This window comes from Brassica napus, chromosome C9 (genome assembly GCF_020379485.1).
Source record: "Brassica napus cultivar Da-Ae chromosome C9, Da-Ae, whole genome shotgun sequence".
Classification (NCBI taxonomy): Eukaryota; Viridiplantae; Streptophyta; class Magnoliopsida; order Brassicales; family Brassicaceae; genus Brassica; species Brassica napus.
In genome coordinates this window covers 20168211-20187522 of record NC_063452.1, presented here as the reverse complement: position 1 = coordinate 20187522, position 19312 = coordinate 20168211, and the positions used below count along the sequence as shown (strand labels likewise).

The 19312-nt window shown below is 35.5% G+C and overlaps 3 protein-coding genes across 3 annotated transcripts; 1 reads left to right on the top strand and 2 right to left on the bottom strand.

Moving 5' to 3' along the window:
• The first annotated feature begins 1843 nt into the window (after positions 1–1843).
• On the top strand, positions 1844–2488 carry LOC106364332 (1-aminocyclopropane-1-carboxylate oxidase homolog 9-like). Its single transcript, XM_013803934.3, has 2 exons — positions 1844–2155; positions 2237–2488. The coding sequence occupies exons 1-2, from the start codon at positions 1844–1846 to the stop codon at positions 2486–2488; spliced, it is 564 nt and encodes a 187-aa protein (XP_013659388.1).
• A 225-nt stretch (positions 2489–2713) lies between these two features.
• Positions 2714–6645, bottom strand: LOC106364331. The gene is made up of 5 exons (XM_022709826.2): positions 4292–6645; positions 3466–3580; positions 3279–3365; positions 3088–3186; positions 2714–2888 (listed from the first exon to the last, which is right to left on the bottom strand). Exons 1-5 carry the CDS (start codon positions 4357–4359, stop codon positions 2841–2843), a joined length of 417 nt encoding a protein of 138 aa, XP_022565547.2. The 5' UTR covers positions 4360–6645; the 3' UTR covers positions 2714–2840.
• Positions 6646–16501: 9856 nt separating this feature from the next.
• On the bottom strand, positions 16502–18605 carry LOC106366637 (electron transfer flavoprotein subunit beta, mitochondrial-like). The gene is made up of 5 exons (XM_013806288.3): positions 17776–18605; positions 17411–17695; positions 17172–17252; positions 17001–17095; positions 16502–16899 (listed from the first exon to the last, which is right to left on the bottom strand). Exons 1-5 carry the CDS (start codon positions 17842–17844, stop codon positions 16674–16676), a joined length of 756 nt encoding a protein of 251 aa, XP_013661742.1. The 5' UTR covers positions 17845–18605; the 3' UTR covers positions 16502–16673.
• Between the last annotated feature and the right edge of the window lie 707 nt (positions 18606–19312).

The window sequence follows — 19312 nt, the reverse complement described above, 5'->3', positions numbered from 1 at the left end:
AGAAGATAATTCCATGTATTTATTTTGTGTTTATCTATATCTTTATTTCTTATTTATTTTTATAATTAGTATTATATATACACATATCATAATTAGATTTATCATTATACTAAAATATTATAAATAGTTTTATACAAAATAAAAAAAAAGATTTATATTTTTTTTGTAAACATAATATGTCATGGCATATTTTTAAAAATTATTAAATTAGTATTAAAATACTAAAAAGAAATATATAAATAAATTTGATTTATATTTGTTTGTTAACATGATTTTCGTGATATTTTCATTTTTATTCTTATCATTCAGTTACAAGAATAACTTGTATTTGTTATTTAAGTTGAAAATTTAATATTTCTTTGTTTTTAATTTTAATAAATATTTATTGTTATCATCCAGTTGTTAGAATAACTTTAAAAAAAGAATATTTTCAAAATATTTTTTTTTACAACAAGTACCTTATATTTATGAAAATTTAAAATTTACTTTATTTACTTTTAATTTTTCAAGAGTTTTAAAGAATTATAAATTTGTTTAAATTAAAATTTCCTCAAATATACATTACATATTAATGTTTTATTTGTCAACATAGTTGGTCTTCTTGAGTGTTTATTCAATTATTATAGGAAGTATTTCACAATATAGGAGGTGATTGGTGTTGGCTGTGAGTGCTCTACACATCCATAATTTTCTCTAGAACAATAAAATCAAAGCAATCAAGCTTTATTAATAAAAACTATTGGTAGAGGCTGTGACTTTCTGTTTTTTGCTCTAAGATTTAGGCTCTAGATATTCAGCTTTAGCTTTAATTTATTTTCCTGTAGAAATTTTTCAGAGCACCGTCTAAAATCTCCAGAGAAAGTGATTTCTAAAGCTAACATATTTTTTTCTATAATGTTTTGGCTTTAGATTCAGTTTTTAAAATAAAAGCATGATTGGTTTAAAAAATGGACGTAGAAATTAAAAAGACTGTGCACAGCTCCTACAGCCTCATCCAATCACACCCTAAAGCTAGAGCCCAAAATCTTTATAAGGAAATATAATGGCTCTAGAAATTATTTTTTCTACGGCTTTAGGTTTAGTGCTTTTAAAACTTTGAAATAAACTTACAACAATAAAATTTAAAGCTAAAGCCACAAAATCTATGGCTTAAATCTTAAAGCATAAAATTCAAAGGTACAGTCTCTACCAATCAACCCCATAATTATACATATATCAATATTCTTACTTACTTTGACTAATATAACATGTAAAGCTGAGTTTGGTTTAACATTCTTGTGCTTTTGATTTATTTTGAGATTTTGTAGGTTATGCTAATTCCTAGAATTTGGTTTAATAACATCAATTTATATTAACAATTATATATTTGTTTATTTAATTATATCATTGCTTATAAATTAATATAATAAAAATTTGTTCAAGATAACAACATATTTACAAGATATTAGTGTTGTTATCCAAAAATAATGTTTTTAAATCAATAAAAATTAAGAAATTAAGAAATTGAAAGATTCATAAAATAATATAAATTTAATGTTTTTTTTTATCTTTAAATTAATAATATATTTATTAATAAATATTTATTAAATAACTATGCCCGCATGTGCGGGCAAAACTCCTAGTTTCAAAATATATTGTGAGATATTAACTAAATTTATCTCGGTAACAATATTATAAATTAGTATATTGTTTGTAAATGTTGAATTAAAAGAAGAAAAAAAAGAATAAGTGATTAAGTAATCACCTATGAATGTGTTTAGCCCAAATGGTTCTGTTTTTTTTTTCCTTTTTTGTCAGAGTGTTTTGATTCTGAATAAGTGAATCTAGTTTAAGGGATGCTGTAATGGAATACTCGAAGCATGTAATGGACTTTGGAGCTTTGCTCTTCCAACTTCTCCCAGAAGCTTTAGGTTTGAACTCTGAGATCCTTAAGAAGATAGATTGTCTTAAGGGCTTGTTTATGCTTTGCCATTACTTCCCACCTTGCCCACAACCTGACCTAACTTTGGGCATAAGTAAGCACACGGATAGCTCTTTTCTTACACTTCTTCTTCAAGACCAAATCGGTGGTCTTCAAGTTCTTCATAAAGATTATTGGGTCGATGTAACTCCTATCCATGGACCTCTTGTCGTTAACATCGGTGATTTCACGCAGGCAAGCAAGCCCTCAATTGATGCATTATTTTTAACTAAAAGATCTCTTTATTGAGAAAATATGAGACGTTTTGTTTTGCAGCTGATAACTAACGACAAGTTCTCGAGCGTGGAGCATAGGGTACGGGCAAACAGAGATGGTCCGAGGATTTCAGTTGCGTGCTTCTTTAGCTCGAACCTGTTTCCAAATTCCACTGTTTACGAACCGATCAAAGAGCTTCTGTCTGATGAAGACCCTGCTAAGTACAGAGATTTGACCATACTAGAGTACACTGCAGGATACCTTGCGGGTGGCTTCAATGGAAAATCACATTTGTCTAAATTTAGAATATGAAAGAAAGACTTGTCCGTCTTTGAGGAAAGATAATAGTAAGATATTTGCGTCATTTTGTGTACTTTACTACTTTTGCTCCTAAAACAGTGTAACAAAGACAATATGTTTTTTGATAAAAAAAAAGACAATATGTTTTTTGATAAAAAAAAGACAATATGTTTTAAACACTTGATGAAACAACAATGTTTCTAAACAAGAAAAATAAATGATAATATGTGTAGCAGATTGTAATAATGAAATATAAAGTAACTTTCTTCAAACTACTTGAGCTTTGTCTTTGAGATTATGTATCGTCAGCTAATCCACTAAAGAAACAATCTGTTTCTTCAGATTCCTCTTGGAGGGTGTCGAGTTATTCATTCAAAAAATAAATATACATTGCGCCAAAACTTGCGACGTTCTGCAATACATTATAACAAACGGAATGATATTTTATTATCAAATAATTCGTCCATTCTCATAGACTGCATGATCTAGGCTTTGTAAGACCGAAAGATCTGAAGCTGTAAAGCTGCGTTGTTTTCATCCTAATCAAAGCAAACCCACATTCCCTAGCTTGGAACTTGAGATAATGATAACTAAAAAAGTTCTGAACAAACCTTAAAGAGCTCTATCCAGAAAGGAGAGAAATAACGATCCTCAGGTCCGTTGTTGTAGATATCATACAGAATAGGACTGACAATCGTAAAGTAAACAGCCTAAAGAAAAAGTTGAGACTTTAAAGTTAAAACATGTGTCAAGCTTTGAATTCATTTCTTATAAACATGGGATGTCAAGAAGGAAGCCTAACCAGATAAGCACCAAAGATTTTTCTGATAACAAAGATTACGCCTCCGATAGCTATCAGGGAAACAATAGTAACACTGGCTTGTCTCACCTTTAAAGATTCAGTCCCAAGGTCAAAGAAAGATGCATATAGAATTATAGAGATATACCGAGAGCACAAGATAGAAGAGCACTATAACAAGGTCGTTTACCTCTATATTAGACAAAGTTACCCATAATCTAGAAGATAGATTTGCCTTGGCCAGATTAAGCTTTAGAGCCAACTCTTTAGCTGCAGGACCACCATCATCTCCAAAGCCACTGAACCTGTAATAATTCCACAAAGATGCCTAGTTTAAGTTCAGTGATATGGTCAAAACAGGTAGAGCATGATTATTGGAAAGTTCTTAAGGTGGGTTTATTATCAGAATATAAGAACCAATCTCTTAACTTTAAACTAAAAAAGCTAAGAAACGGCTCTTAAAACTCTTATTTAAGAGCCGGTTCTTAGTTTTTTTAGTTAAAAATTAAGAGACGGGTTCTTATATTCCGATAAGAATCCCACCTTAAGAACCCCGCAATAATCATCCTTTGCTTCATAACATATGGGGCTGCCAAGTCAGCGAAATAAAAACCACATTAATGAATAGTACGAAAATATTTCACTTTCATGTATAGTTACAGCTAATGGTGTTTCTCACTATAAAGCACTATATAAAACCACACATATTTTGTAGGATGGCCAACTCCATAAGCATATGAACAAAGAGCTATGACAAAAAAAAAAACACAAAACTGGAAGAAAAAAAAATCACATTGATTCTAGGAGACATCTGTAAAGGAAGTCTTCTTTCACCTCAAAATGTAGAACTAAGACACATTAGGATCAAGCATAATACTCAAATGCGAAATGCAACCAAATTAAATTAGCTTCAGACCAACTCGAAAGAGCCTACCAGGGGTTCTCAATTCCATATATTAGATCTAGTAGCACGAAGCAATTTCCTCTGAAGAAACAAGAAGAGCAATAAAACGTACATTTGCCAAGCAGAGACGATGATAAGAGAAGCGAAGAAAACTCTTCCAAGAAACAAGAAGAAACCCATCTCTCTCCTATCTTTTTGTTTCTCTTGATCAAGCTCGCTCGTAGATTTGCTAACGGAGAGGAGAGAATCTTCTTCGGTGAGAGGGAATGATGGGATGCAAGAAGACCGCGTAGTGTCAAGAGGAGACCGAGCAGGAAGTCATCAACTCGGAATAGATGACCAAACTGTGACCAAAACCCATAATATTTTATTACAACAAGTCAATTTTCTATGTTTTATTATTGTTAATAGAATGATAGTGTGATCTGTTCTTCGGTATTAATTTGCATTCGTTGGTTCAAGCTCATATCAGTATTGCAGTAATTAACATCAAAGCTGTTATAAAAAGAGTTCTTGCATCTGTCTATTCAAAGCTTTAATGCTAGTTTTCTTAGTGATTTGAGGATCCCATAAACTGTTCAAAATAAAAATATAGTTAACAGACGAAGAAATAATCCAATTAATTAGTCTATGCAATTATATATAAACATCAACACGATAGAGATCACGTAAGTGATGATAACACAATCATGAAAGTATGTACAACTAAAGTGATCACAGGGGATAAGTCTGTGCATGCAACCTTATCCATAACACAACCTAAACAAGAATGAGAGAACAAATTAACAAAGAAAATCATAAATGGAGATTAGAAACTAGAAACGGAACAATTTAACGTATGATCTGAAAACATTCAAGGGAATCACTTGTTACCTTCGATGAAAAGGTTTCTTGTGGCCAACCAAGCAAAGCTGCAACCATTTGTCATGTTTACTTGTAGTCATCATCCATTGCCGACGCGTTAAAAGGAAACAAATATGACATTAGAAAAAAATGAGCAGAAAAACTTGATCCGAACATCATGAAAATAACACTAAGAAAATCTGAAAATTCACCATTTGTAAAAGCATGTTTTAGAAATCAAATTTAACAAGATTGCCTTCCTTAGCAACACCGAATATAAAATAAACCCTACGAAAATTATATATTTTTGAAAGCATTTTGAGTAGGGTCTAAATTTTTTGACCTAATCATATATATAATGAGGGATTTTCCTCTCTTCCTAGAGGGTCCACGTCAGATTCCTTTTATTGTCTGTGGGTCCCGCGTGTTTTCCTGGTTTATTTGGAAGGATGATTCGTTGTTTGGTCTGATTGAAGTAGGTTTGGTTTGATTATATAGTTTTGGTTTGGGCTCATGCGTTATGTTTCTTATTGTTCTGTTTCTATATTGTATGGGCTGTTAGTTGGGGTTGGGCATGTGTTATTGAATAATCGATGGGAATAATTGAAAGAAAACGATGCGTTTTGTTCTAGGGCATCATCCTTTCCTTCTTCCATTGTTCAAGTCGCCGATTTTGTTTCTGTTGTTTTGTAAAGCCAACCATTCTCATCTCTTTGCCTTCCTCCACCTCCGATGTATTCTTTAAATGTTGTCTTAATTACACTAAACTCTGTAACGTTTTGGTATTCTTCGTCGGATGATTCTTTATTCTATAAATAGGAGATGGATGAGGCTGTGGGGATCGCTTGCAATCACTCTCAGTTAAAATTTCTTCCTTCAGCTTCCAAAGATTCTCTCAAAGATGGCTTCCTCCGCTCCCGCCGTTTTTTCCCCGACATCGTTCGACGATCTCCGCCTGGGTCGATCTGCTCAGTTCTTCGTGGCTCGCCTCCTGCGTTTTTGGGACTCCAGAAACATTAAGAAGCAAGGTGAATTCTCATTCGGTTCCTGATTGCTCCGTAAGTACTAAAATTAGACACATTAGTTTAAAAATTTCATCTGCTTACTTTATTCCCTTCACAATAATCTACAGAAACGTCGAAGGGTACTTGTCCTTACTGGACGAAACTGCTGCTAGGTTTAAGGGTCTTCTAAATTCAGGGGAGAGCACAAACTCTGTCATGGTGATCACAAGTTTAAACCCACAAAAAAGGAGGTAACTTAATAATATATTTTTGTAACTTAGATTCCATTAGTGAAGACACTATAATTATCCTTTCATCAGATCACCTGTACCTCCACTCCACCGCTGCCACCAAGTTTTATTTCGGAAACAATCTCACTGCAATCACAGGGTTCACGATGAGGTACAAGTATTTTAATATAACCAAATTATATAAAATTACGCTGTCTGCCCAATAAATTAATCACAGCATTGACTCCAGTCTTAGCGATGCAGTAGGCGAGGACGTACCAAGTCTCAACGCAGAAACATTGATCACTACCAAAGAACTTAGCCCAACGGGAGATCTCAGCAAGTTCCTCTCCAACTCTTCTAGCCAGGTTTGTAATACACTGTCACCAACGTCTTAAATTTCTGAACCTTTTCATATTTTAATAAATGGAGCTCCATATTCACAGTCTCTTATTACACAGGAAGGTTATTTTACTTGCATAGCTCAGACTGTTGAGGGTGTCGCACAAAAGGGCTGGTACTATGTCTCTTGCACTCACTGCGGTAAAGAAGTTGGAAACTCAGCCACATCTCACCCCTGCGACCAGTGTCATGATACCAATGCCACCACTGTTGTGAGGTTAGAAACTAACAATGCCTTTCCATAAAACAAACAGTCTTTTCTAGATTCTGATCATACATATGATCGTCTAATACAGGTACAATGTTGAATTATTGGTCGATGATGGTGAAAATTATGCCACTTTCTTGGTGCTCGACAAGGAGATGATTAAGCTCACTAAACAAGATGCAGCAACTTTATTTGATGATGAGGTTTGCATTTCTTACAATCCACTTTTTCTGCAAACTCTAATACTCACTAAAACCTATATTCACTACAAGAAAACAGCGGTATTCTGACGGACATTCCGACGGAAAATGAAATCCTCGGAATATCCCGAGGAATTTCCGAGGAAACAAAAAATTTAGTTTCCTCGGAATTTCTTCGGAATATACCGACGGAACTCCGAGGAAATATCAATCCGTCGGAATATCCCGAGGAAATTCCGAGGAAAAATGTGTTCCTCGGAAAAAACCGATGAATTCCGAGGAAATATTATAGCCGTTGGAGTGCCGTTGGGGGATTTTACAAAATTCCGAAGAAATTCCGACGAACTAGCCGTTGGCGTCGAAATTCCGTCGGAATTTCCTCGGTCTGTCGGCAGGATTTAAACTATAAATACGAGCACTCCTCTTCCTCTTCATTCACTCCATATCTTCATCCTCCCTCTTACTCTATTTACACACGAATTTAATTCATAAAAAATATGTCTTCTTCAAATTATTTTCGTTCTTGGATCGATCGACCTCATTTGGATCCGAACACGAGATTGCTTACGGAAGAATACCAACGAGGTATAACCGAATTCATGGGGTTAGTTCACCGACAACCGGAAGCAAAAATAGGTATGTTAAGATGTCCTTGCTCTAATTGTAAAAATAGAAAGGCTATTAAAGAATGGGATGTTTGGACTCATCTATATTTGAGTGGGTTTACACGAAGTTACAAAATTTGGTATCATCATGGGGAAACTGATTATGAACATGGTAGTACTAGCGAACCTCAGCCAGCGGTTAGATTAGAAGAACCAATTAGAACGGATGTAGATTATGGTGTAGGTACTGAGCAGATGGTAAATGATCATTTTAGAGGGGAAGATTTACCCAATGCACAAGCTAGGAGATTTTATGATATGTTGGATGCTGGAAAGCAACCATTGTACGAAGGTTGCAGAGATGGTCATTCAGCTTTATCATCTGCTACAAGATTGATTGGCATTAAAACAGATTATAATTTGGCTGAAGACTGTGTGGATGCGATTGCTGATTTTGTAAAAGGTATTCTACCCGAGGATAATGTAGCTCCTGGTTCATACTACGAGGTTCAGAAACTCGTAGCTGGTCTTGGTTTATCGTATCAGGTAATAGATGTATGCAGCGACAACTGCATGATTTATTGGAGGGCGGATGAACAGCGGGTTACATGCAAATTTTGTGGAAAGCCTCGTTATAAAGATACGAGTGGAAGAGTTCCAGTGCCATATAAAAGAATGTGGTATTTACCTTTGACGGAAAGGTTGCAGAGGTTGTGTCTGTCTGAACGCACAGCGCAACCAATGAGATGGCATGCGGAGCACTCAACAGATGGTGAGATCAGACATCCTTCAGATGCAAAAGCGTGGAAGCATTTCCAATCAAAGTATCCCGACTTTGCGTATGAGAGAAGAAATGTCTACTTTGGATTATGTACTGATGGTTTCAGTCCGTTTGGCAAGAGTGGAAGACAGTATTCTCTATGGCCCGTCATTCTTACACCATACAACCTACCCCCAAACTTGTGCTTGCGACGAGAGTTTTTGTTTCTCTCGATTCTCGTTCCCGGACCAGAGCATCCTAAGAGATCACTTGATGTGTTTCTTCAGCCACTTATATATGAGTTGCAACAACTATGGGCTCAAGGTGCTGAAACATACGATGTTTCGTGTAAAGAAAACTTTCAAATGCGGGCAGTACTAATGTGGACAATAAGTGATTTTCCAGCATATGGTATGTTGTCTGGATGGACAACGCATGGAAGGCTATCATGTCCATATTGTCAAGATAACACTGATGCTTTCCAACTAAAACACGGAAGGAAAACGTGTTGGTTTGACTGTCACAGGAGATTCCTACCACCTGATCATCCATATCGTAGGAGTAGAAATTTGTTTACGAAGAACAAGAGGGTGTTTGACAGTCCACCTCCATAAATTTGTGGGAAAGATTTGAAGATACAACTAAGATATTTTGGTGCAGAAAGGACGCCAGACGTCGGTGGACATGAGCATTTTCCAGTAGATGCTGTTGGAGAACTACATAACTGGCACAAAAAAAGTATTTTCTGGGATCTGCCATACTGGGAGGATCATCTGCTAAGGCATAATTTAGATGTCATGCATATTGAGAAAAACGTTTTTGACAATCTCATGAACACGATCCTTAATGTTCAAGGTAAAACAAAGGATAATTTGAAGTCAAGACTGGATTTAGTCGATATATGTGCTCGTTCAGAACTTCATGTTGATGAGAATGGTAGGGCTCCTTTTCCCATATACCGACTTGATGCAGAGGGAAAAGATGCGTTCTTTGATTGGATTTCAAACGATGTGGAATTTCCAGACGGTTACTCATCAAATTTGCGTAACTGTATCGACAGAAAGGAAGGAAAGTTTACTGGCTTGAAAAGCCACGATTGCCATGTAATGATGCAGCGCCTCCTTCCGTTCGCCTTCAAGGAACTATTACCACGAAATGTTCATGAAGCAATTGCAGGGATAAGTGGTTTCTTCCGCGATTTATGCACGAGATCAGTGACTCTTGAAGGTATTGAAAATTTGAAGAATAACATAGCCGTGATTCAGTGCAACCTTGAGAAGATATTTCCTCCCTCATTTTTTGATGTTATGGAGCATCTTGTTATTCACCTGGCAAAAGAATTGGAACTTGGTGGTCCTGTGCAGTATAGATGGATGTATCTGTATGAGCGATATATGTTCCATTTGAAGAAGATGGTGAAAAATTTAAGTAGGGTGGAAGGTTCTATAGTCGCACAGATGATCAATGAAAAAACTTCAAACTTTGCCGAGTACTACTTTCCAGCAGAAGTTCAGACCAAAAACAGAAGACCTGCTCGGCATGATGATAGAGGCGAATGGGCAACATATCATGTTACGGTTCCAGACATTTTCACAGACGTTGGACGACTTAGCGGAAAACCAAAGGACCGTCGACTTACTGAGCAGGAGCGCAGTCATTTGCAAACATATTTGCTCACCAACTGCGAAGATGTTCTTCAATATGAGAGGTAAATAAATTAGCTTACAAATTTTTATTTTAACAAGTTGAAATTTAAATCTTAATTAATTACATTATTGTCATCATATACAGGATTTTCATGGCAGAAAAGCGGTTCGAGTATAGATACGCCACAGATGACGAACTAGAAGAAATGAAGCAGAGAGAATTTACTGGATGAATGTTTACTTATGTGAGTGCTTTAAACAAATTAAAATATATTTTTATCACATATTTATACTAATTCACATTTATTGATATAACATATATATATGTGCTATTAATAGGTGTCTGCTGGTTTGGCCAGAGGTGAAACATTTGATGATTAGATACGTGAGATGGTCGTTGGACCAAACTTTGTTGTGAAGTCATATCCGAGATTTTGTACTCGAGGATATGCATTCACAACTCAGAAGAGGAGACGTTCGAGTACGACTTATGATGCTGGCGTTTGTTCTGCATCAGGAGATGATGTATACTACGGACACATACATGAGATTTTGGAAATCAAGTATTTGGGCATGGTTGGAATGCGCTGTACTGTTTTCTATTGTGATTGGCACGACAACACTCCAGATCGAGGTGTGAGAACAGATGCATTTGGTGTTACATCAGTAAATTTGAGGCGAAAGCTGCAATATTATAATCCTTTCATTCTTGCTTCTCAGGCCAATCAGGTAATTAAATGTTAATTATTCAGAATGATTCATCATCATGTGTATTAATTTATAATTTTACTAATAATTTTCTAAATGTTACAGGTTTGTTATATCAAGTACCTCCGGGTAAGGAACAGAGATGATCCATGGGTTACTGTTACAAGACTCAACCCGAGAGGCCGAGTTCAGGGAAGTTCTGAGCTGGAAGACCCACTACAACCAAGCACATCCGGCAACTTAAGTGCAGCAGAAGATTTAGCTGGAGTTGGCCTTGTAGTCGATTTAACCGACTTCGGAGAGGAAGCTGTCGTTCACGTAGAGGATGAACCAGTGATTGGAGAGTTTCACCAAGATCCAGATTCAGATTCATCTGGTGATGATGACTCGGAAACAGACTACCATTGATTTTTTTTTTTTTAAAGAAATACCGAGGAAATTCCGAGGAACACTTGATATACCCTCTTTCCTCGGAAACGCCTCGGAATATTCTGAGGAAATTCCGAGGAACACTTAATATTCTCGATCGATCGATGGGATGATCTAATCGATCGATCACATTGTTACGCTTTGGTCCATCTTAGTGATCGATCGATGCGTTTTTGGACATTTATCCATCGATCGATCCGTTTATAAAAAACCGTTCGAGATTTTCCGAGGACATTCCGAGGAACACTTGAGATTCTTGACTGATCGATGGAATAATCTAATCGATCGATCACATTGTTACGCTTTGGTCCATCTTAGTGATCGATCGATGCGTTTTTGGACATTTATCCATCGATCGATCCATTTATAAAAAACCGTTCGAGATTTTCCGAGGACATTCCGAGGAACACTTGAGATTGTCGACCGATCGATGGAATAATCTAATCGATCGATCACATTGTTACGCTTTTGTCCATCTTAGTGATCGATCGATGCGTTTTTGGACATATATCCATCGATCGATCCGTTTATAAAAAAACGTTTGAGATTTTGTTACCCCAAACTCTGTTTCCTCGGAAAAGTCTCGGAATATTCCGAGGAAATTCTGAGGAACACCTGATATACTCTATCGATCGATGCGTTTTTCTATATATATCCATCGATCGATCTGTTAATCCAAACACTAGTTCCTCGAAATTTCCTGGGAATATTCCGACGGAATTTCGAGGAAGCAAAGGGTTTCCTCGGAACGTCCTCGGAATATTCCGAGGAAATTCCGAGGAAATAGGGTTTTTAAACCGAAAACAACGTTTTGCGGTTTGAATAACACCTATATAACCCTTATTAAGTGTCTTACGTTCATTATGAAGTCAAAAATTCATTCAGCTTACCGTATAATTAACACTTTTCCGATTGTATGAACGAAATCCCACAACATAAGAGAAACACTTATACCTTTTAATGAACGGTAAAGTGAATACTTTCAATTAGTTTTGAAATTTGTTATTTCATGGTTTATGCTCATCTATACAAAGAATCCTCAATGGTATGCATTACAATTGTATAAGAAATGAAATACGGCAAAAAAAATTGATGTTTTGAAACCCCAAACACTAGTTCCTCGGTATTTCCTCGGAATTTCCTCGGAATATTTTCATTTTACCGGGCAAATATTTAGCGAAAATTAAAATTAGAATTCCGACGGATAATGTCCGTCGGACCCTAGGTTTTATAACCACGAGCCGCTTCTTCTTCCCCATTTCTCTCTTCTTCCTCTGCGCGACTCCTCTCTTCTCTCCGGCGATTTCCCCCTGAAATCCGACGATATCTCCGGCGATCTCCCCCTTCTCTTATACAAATCATGTAAGGACCTTATCCCACTCTCTTAGGTTCTATTTGTTAGGTTTTTGTATAGTTTTGATAGATTTTTGTTAGGGTGATTCGTAAGGATTGTGATTTGGTTGTATAATAGGTTTAGAATTGTGATTTGGTTGAATAATTTGTTTTGTTGAATTGATTTAGAATTTTTTTATAATTTTTTTATTTTTTTCGTATTTATAAAATCAATTTTTGAATATAAAATCGATTTTTGTATATAAAATCGATTTTTGTATTTTACAAAACGATTTTTGTATATAAATTTGATTTTTTGGATTTTACAAAATCTTTTTTGTAAATAAATTCGATTTATTGGATTTTACAAAACATTTTTAATATCTATAAAACTTTTTTTGTGATTAAAAACTATTATTTGGGATTTTAAAAAAAAAAAAATATATATATATATATATATTATTAAAACTATTTTTTGTAATTATTAAACTATTTTGTATTTATTAAAACTATTTTTTGTTTATTAGAACTATTTTTATATATTTATTAAATATTTTTAATATCTATAAATCTTTTTTGTGATTAAAAACTATTATTTGTGATTTTTTTTTAAAAAAATTAGTTTATATATTTCTGTATTTATTAAATATATATTTTTAATTTACAGGTCTCATGATGATCAGACCCGGCCTCGACAGCGTCGTGGTCGTGGTGGTACGGGGAGTCAGTCTCGGGATTCCAGCCATTTTCAGGATTCCCCCTCGCCCCACAGCTCCAACCATACATCTCCCTCTGCTGCACCCGCTCCTGCTCCTCTCGCTTCCGCTGCTGCATCTGCTCCCGTTCCTCCGGGTCCTCCGGGAGTGATGAGTGTTGCGGAGTTGGTTCAACAGCCCGGTCGTGACCATCTTCCGTATCTCACTCCGTATCCACATGGAAGAGGTCAAACATGGTAATTAAACATTTTTTTTCTTTAAACTTGTATTCATTATTAACCGTTTGTTCTTTTTATTAGGTTCAACCGATCCGGGAATGGGATCCGCGCATGGATCAACCGTATGATGTACTCGGCCCTCGACAGGGGACATCCGACTTTCACTCACTTCCCTACCGACAAGCAGGTTCTGTGGTTTCGTCAGTTTGCGGTAAGTATTCTAATTTTTTACTTATATTTTAAATCTTTAATATAATTTTTCTACTAATTGTGTTTTTTTTTCAGCAAGAGTTCAACTGGAATTCCGATGAGACGCTCTTTATCTATCACCATTACGTCCATAAAGTTATGGACAACTATGGGAAGCAGATCCACGAGTGGAAGAAGAAGTGGGAAAACAATAAGGTTCGATTTAAGTTATTAAACAATTTTTTAATTTATTAAACTATTTTTTTATTTATTAAACTATTTTTTTTTTTTTTATTAAAAGGTCTCAAAGTCGATGAACGACACGGTCTGGAAGGAGTTGTGTGCGCATTGGGATAAGGAAGAGACGAAAGAAACTTCTTCCACCAACTCCACCAACCGCAGGAGCGACCGTAAAGGGAAGGACATCTACAAGCATAACTTGGGTGCTCAATCTATTGCCACTCTGGGAGATCGCATGGTAAGTTCAACTGCTTTTTCTTCAATTATTTGAGTTTCAGAATTTTAATTTATTGTGCATTTCTTCTAATTTCTAATGTTTCTTTAATTTATGTTTTTTTTCAAGGCGGAAGAAAATGATGGCGAGCCGGCTGATGATCTCGCCCTAATAAGGAGGGCGTATACCAACAAGAAGACCGGCCAGATTGATGACGGTCTTGTGAGGGACGTGGTCGACCTGGTCCAAACTCAGGTGGTAGACGAAGTGTCTCAGCTTCAAACCGAGGATGACGCTTCGACGGCTTCGACCAACTTGTCCCGGTTTCGAATCAACGAAATCGTTGAATCCGTAAGTTCTTTTTTTTTAAAATTCAATTCATTTATTTCTTGGTTTAAATTTGTAAATTTGGCTATTTTCTATTCAGTCGGTTCCAAAGAAGAAGGGACGTTTGGTCGGTTTGGGTCGTCGCACCCGGTCGGTTCCTCCTTCTTCTGCACCACCGCCCTTTGTTGATCCAGAAGTACTTACGGCTCAGTTGAAGGACAAGGATGATCGCATATCTTTGTTGGAGACCCAGATGGTGGCTCAGCAGGTGGGCTATGAGGCACAAAGGAGGCTGAACCAACAAATGATGGAGATGATGCAGAGGATGTACCCGAACGAGGTGTTCCTGGACGTGCCAGACCCGTAGTTTTTTTTTTCCAAAAACTTGGAATGTTTTATTTTTATTTGTGAAACTTTGTATATTAATTAATATGATTTCAATTTTAATTTTAATTTTATATTTTCGAATTTAAATTTCAAAAATTTTATTTTTTTTAAAAAATTAATATTTTTTACATTCCGAGGAAATTAATTATATTTTTTACTCGATCGATCGATGCGTTTTTGGACATATATCCATCGATCGATCTGTTTATAAAAAAATGTTCGGAATATACCGAGGGACATCTTCCTCGGAATATACCGAGGGACACATTTCCTCGGAATATACCGAGGGACACGTTCCTTGGAATATACCGAGGGACATCTTCCTTGGAATATTCCGAGGAAGATGTCCCTCGGTATATTCCGAACGTTTTTTTATAAACGGATCGATCGATGGATATATGTCCAAAAACGCATCGATCGATGAAGTTCCGAGGAAATATCCCGACGAAGTTCTCCCTCGGTATATTCCGAGGAGATTTCCGACAAATTAGTGATCCTCGGAATTTCCTCGGAAATTTGTTTCCTCAGAATTCCGTCGGAAAATTCCGAGGGATTTCCGAGGAAAGAAAAAATTCCGAGGAATTATTTTCGAGGACTTGTTTTCTTGTAGTGATTGTACTTCAGGTGAATCGTCTTCTACCCAATAGACTCCCAAAATGTATTGCAGAACTTGAAGGCCAAAAATTTATTTATCATGTAAATGTGACGACAGACAATTTAACAGACAACGGCCCTACCTTCACCTTCTCTGAAATGAGCGCCATTCCTAACAAGGAGGTATTATAGTATTAACTAATCTAAACGTTTACATATGTCTTATATTTTTTACACTAACTTATACACCACTCTACATATTTTAACCATCAATGCAACAAAAAAAAAAGAAAAATGGAATATGGGGAATCATCAACTTCCGCTGCTGCCACCTATACGTCAACAAATGAAGCGGACAAAGATGGTCCCAAATACTCAATTGAGTAATGTCTCCAAATGAAAACAATGTGAACCGAACTCTGCTTCCGTTTCTTTATATTTCTCATTTGCTATGCATTGCTTCTTCAAGACATTTCAAGATTCTCTATTTCATGTTTTTTAAAACCGCATTACTCCAATGTACTCCATCCGCTTATAACTGTTTCTCATGTTTAATAGTTACAAAAAGTTCACCTAATGTCAATGCTACGTTTTCTTCTAAATCAATAATTTTCCCCCATCGAATATTACACACTTTCCACATCTGCACTAAGCATAATAATAGAAAATACATCAATCCTCTTCTCTTAAAACAACTCCTAACACTTCTACAACCTTTACATCTATACTCAAACTCTACAAACCATCACCATCAACACTTTGTAATTCCACAATCTAGGTTATGCTAACGTCCCTGCGCTTGCCCGGAGCTCCACCCCTTGTAACTCTAAAGCCCGACCCTAAAACGTGACGCAGAAGAAAAAAATCCTAAACATAGTTTGCTGAAGAAGAAAACCACCACTTGCAATTTGCAAAATGTACCAAACTCTTAATCATTCCGTAATACCTTGATACAAGCACAAGACTGTCATAAAGCTTGTATGGTCTTGGATACAATGATTGGTTTATGAAGCAAAGATGTGGTTCAAAGCGTTGAGATTTTCTAGCACTTTATCAAACAGAAGAAAAAATGTAATAAAAGTGAAGATTTTTTCAAGTAACTTACCAAATAAACTGTTTTACACGTCCTTTATTTATTTACTTTCTACTTCATTCCTGAAATAGCAATGTATCTAAAGAAGAAAGAAAAATGACAAGTGTGCGTGTAGCAGATCATGATGAAGACATATAAGGTTTGTTTCTTCAAACTACATGAGCTTCATTTTTGAGCTTATATATCAACTCATCCACTGAAGAAACGATAACTCCAGATTTCCTCTTTGGAGGCTCCGTGACTTCCACAATCTCTATGTCAGATTTAATGTCTACTTTCAGATCCTCCAACGTCATTTTCTTTATCGGCTTCGATTTTGCCTTCATTATGTTGGGGAGTGTTGCATATCTTGGTTGGTTCAACCTCAAGTCAGTTCTGCATTACAACATCAAAGTTGTTACAATAAGAGTTCTTGCATCTAATCTAATCAAACCTCAACCCCAAAGACATAATCATGTAAATAAAGTAGAACTTACGTGATCACAGCGGGTAAATCTACACTAAGGGTTTCAAGACCTTCATCAACTTCTCTATCCACAGTTGCAGACTGCTTATCCTTATCCAACACAACCTACTAAACAAAAAGACGAAATGAACAAAATAACTATAACAACTTAAAATGTAATGTATAAATCACTTGTTACCACCTTAGATGCAAAAGTTGCTTGTGGCCAACCAAGCAAAGCTGCAACCATTTGTCCTGTTTGATTGCAGTCATCATCTATTGCCTAAACGTTAAAAAAGACAATAAAAATTGCATAATAGCACATTCTTATAAGCATTTTAAATCCCTAACTCAACAAGATTGCCTCTTCAAAGATCCTAAAGTTCGAATCTTTCTGCAACTGAAGACTGAACAATATGAACTTTACATCGTGAAACGAACCTGTTTCCCGAGGAAAATCAATCCAGGATTCTCGACATCAGCGAGACTCTTCAAGATCTTAGCGATCGTCAAAGGGAGGAAGCTATAACTGGCCTCGACATGGATTCCACGATCAGCGCCCATGGCTAGACCAGTGCGAAGCGTGTCAACGCACTGTGAAGGCCCGATGCTCACTGCGACGACCTCTTTGGCGAACCCAGCTTCTTTGATTCGAAGGGCTTCCTCGAGCGCGATCTCGCAGAATGGGTTCATCGACATCTTGACATTCTGGGTATCTACGCCGGTCTATAAAGGGATCGAATTTTAACGGTGACTCAGTGGATGGACTACGGAGATGTTTAGAGATGGGTTTTTTGATTTTGTACCTTGTCGGGTTTGACACGGATCTTGACGGCGTAGTCGACGACACGCTTAACGGCAACGAGAATCTTCATCGGCCGGAGATACTACGAGGAGCACTTTTGTGTGTTTGGTGGATCTAATAAGGATGATGATGACTCATCAAAAGATGGCATGATCTCCGGTTTAACATTTTTCGGTTCATTCCGGTTTAGCATTTTCGGTTTAATTGTATTGTTTTGTGTCGCCTTCAAGATTTCACACAACCCATCTTGGAAATTGCACTAGGCGAGTAGCATAAAAATCAGAGATTAATAACTATTTAATCAGAAGTATAAATTTGAATTAACCCTGAGTTTTTTTAAATAATTACGCTTCAATGCCACTGCTTTTAATACTCGGTTACCAGCGAAATTATAGTTCCATAATTAACCAAATTTAAACGTGATTCAAAACCAGTTATATCTCACTTTTGAAACTTTTATATATCTGTTGGTTTTGAAACACGTACACAATTGGTTTAGGTTATTTTTCGGCTAGTGCTGTCAACAGAATAAAATCCAACCTTTCCAAAATTCAATTGACTACTTTTGTTTGTATACCAAATTTGTAAGACTTTCCACACACAAAAAAAAAAATTGATCCATTAGTATCTAATCAATTCTACTCATTTGTTTTTATTATATCCAAAATATATTGAAAATGCTAAAATTGGTTACTTAATATAAAAAATATTTTCTGTCCACCAAATCTAAACTAATAAATTCGTAGCGCAATTAAATCATGTAACATTTTAAAAACCCTTCCTATTTTTAAGCAGTCATTATACTAAAAAGATTGCAATCTTACTTACAATAACTTCATATTCTATTATAAAAAATGCAAATCAAGTCTAATTTAGAGAAAGGAAACAAGTATACTGTTACCTCAAGATTCAAATCCGATTAAGGTATCCCACATTAGTCCTTTCAAATCACGTTTGACTTACCCAAATAACAAATATACTGTTTTTATACAATATACAAGTTATATTGTATGTTGTATAAAGAAAATATTTATAATGAAAATATAAAATTACCCGTTGAAATTAGTTGAATGATTAGGTGGGTTTATGACAATGGTACATGTAAAACCCAAAAAAATTATAAATTCTATTATAAACAATAAAGTCAATTAACATATTTTATCTCATATAAGTTAAAATATAACATATCATCTAATATTTATTTATTTATTATTAAGCCCCAAAAAAATAAATTCGGCATAAATGATGAATAATTATAATAAATAATATATAAAAAAAACAAATAAATAATAACTCAACATTAAGAGATTAGATATCTTATTTTATTTCCAACACATTATATACATAATAAACAACTAAAACAAATAACAATTAAAAAAAAAAAAAATTGATGCATTTAAACTATAAAATCATATTAAACATTTGTAAATAGTAAAAATATATAAAATGAAGAAAGTTTGAACTATAAAAGTTTAAATTCGCGCGGGCGCGCGGATCAAGATCTAGTTGTAGATTAATCGGAGTTTAGTTTTTGTTGT

Coding starts and splice junctions, on each gene's coding strand:
- LOC106364332 (XM_013803934.3), top strand. CDS start 1,844: ATGGAATACTCGAAGCATGTAATGGACTTTGGAGCTTTGCTCTTCCAA. Junction 2,156..2,236: donor ACATCGGTGATTTCACGCAG/GCAAGCAAGCCC, acceptor TTTGTTTTGCAG/CTGATAACTAACGACAAGTT.
- LOC106364331 (XM_022709826.2), bottom strand. CDS start 4,359: ATGGGTTTCTTCTTGTTTCTTGGAAGAGTTTTCTTCGCTTCTCTTATC. Junction 3,366..3,465: donor TAACTTTGTCTAATATAGAG/GTAAACGACCTT, acceptor GAATCTTTAAAG/GTGAGACAAGCCAGTGTTAC. Junction 2,889..3,087: donor TCTGGATAGAGCTCTTTAAG/GTTTGTTCAGAA, acceptor AATGTATTGCAG/AACGTCGCAAGTTTTGGCGC.
- LOC106366637 (XM_013806288.3), bottom strand. CDS start 17,844: ATGAAGATTCTCGTTGCCGTTAAGCGTGTCGTCGACTACGCCGTCAAG. Junction 17,096..17,171: donor AAGCAACTTTTGCATCTAAG/GTGGTAACAAGT, acceptor TTTGTTTAGTAG/GTTGTGTTGGATAAGGATAA. Junction 16,900..17,000: donor GATTTACCCGCTGTGATCAC/GTAAGTTCTACT, acceptor GTTGTAATGCAG/AACTGACTTGAGGTTGAACC.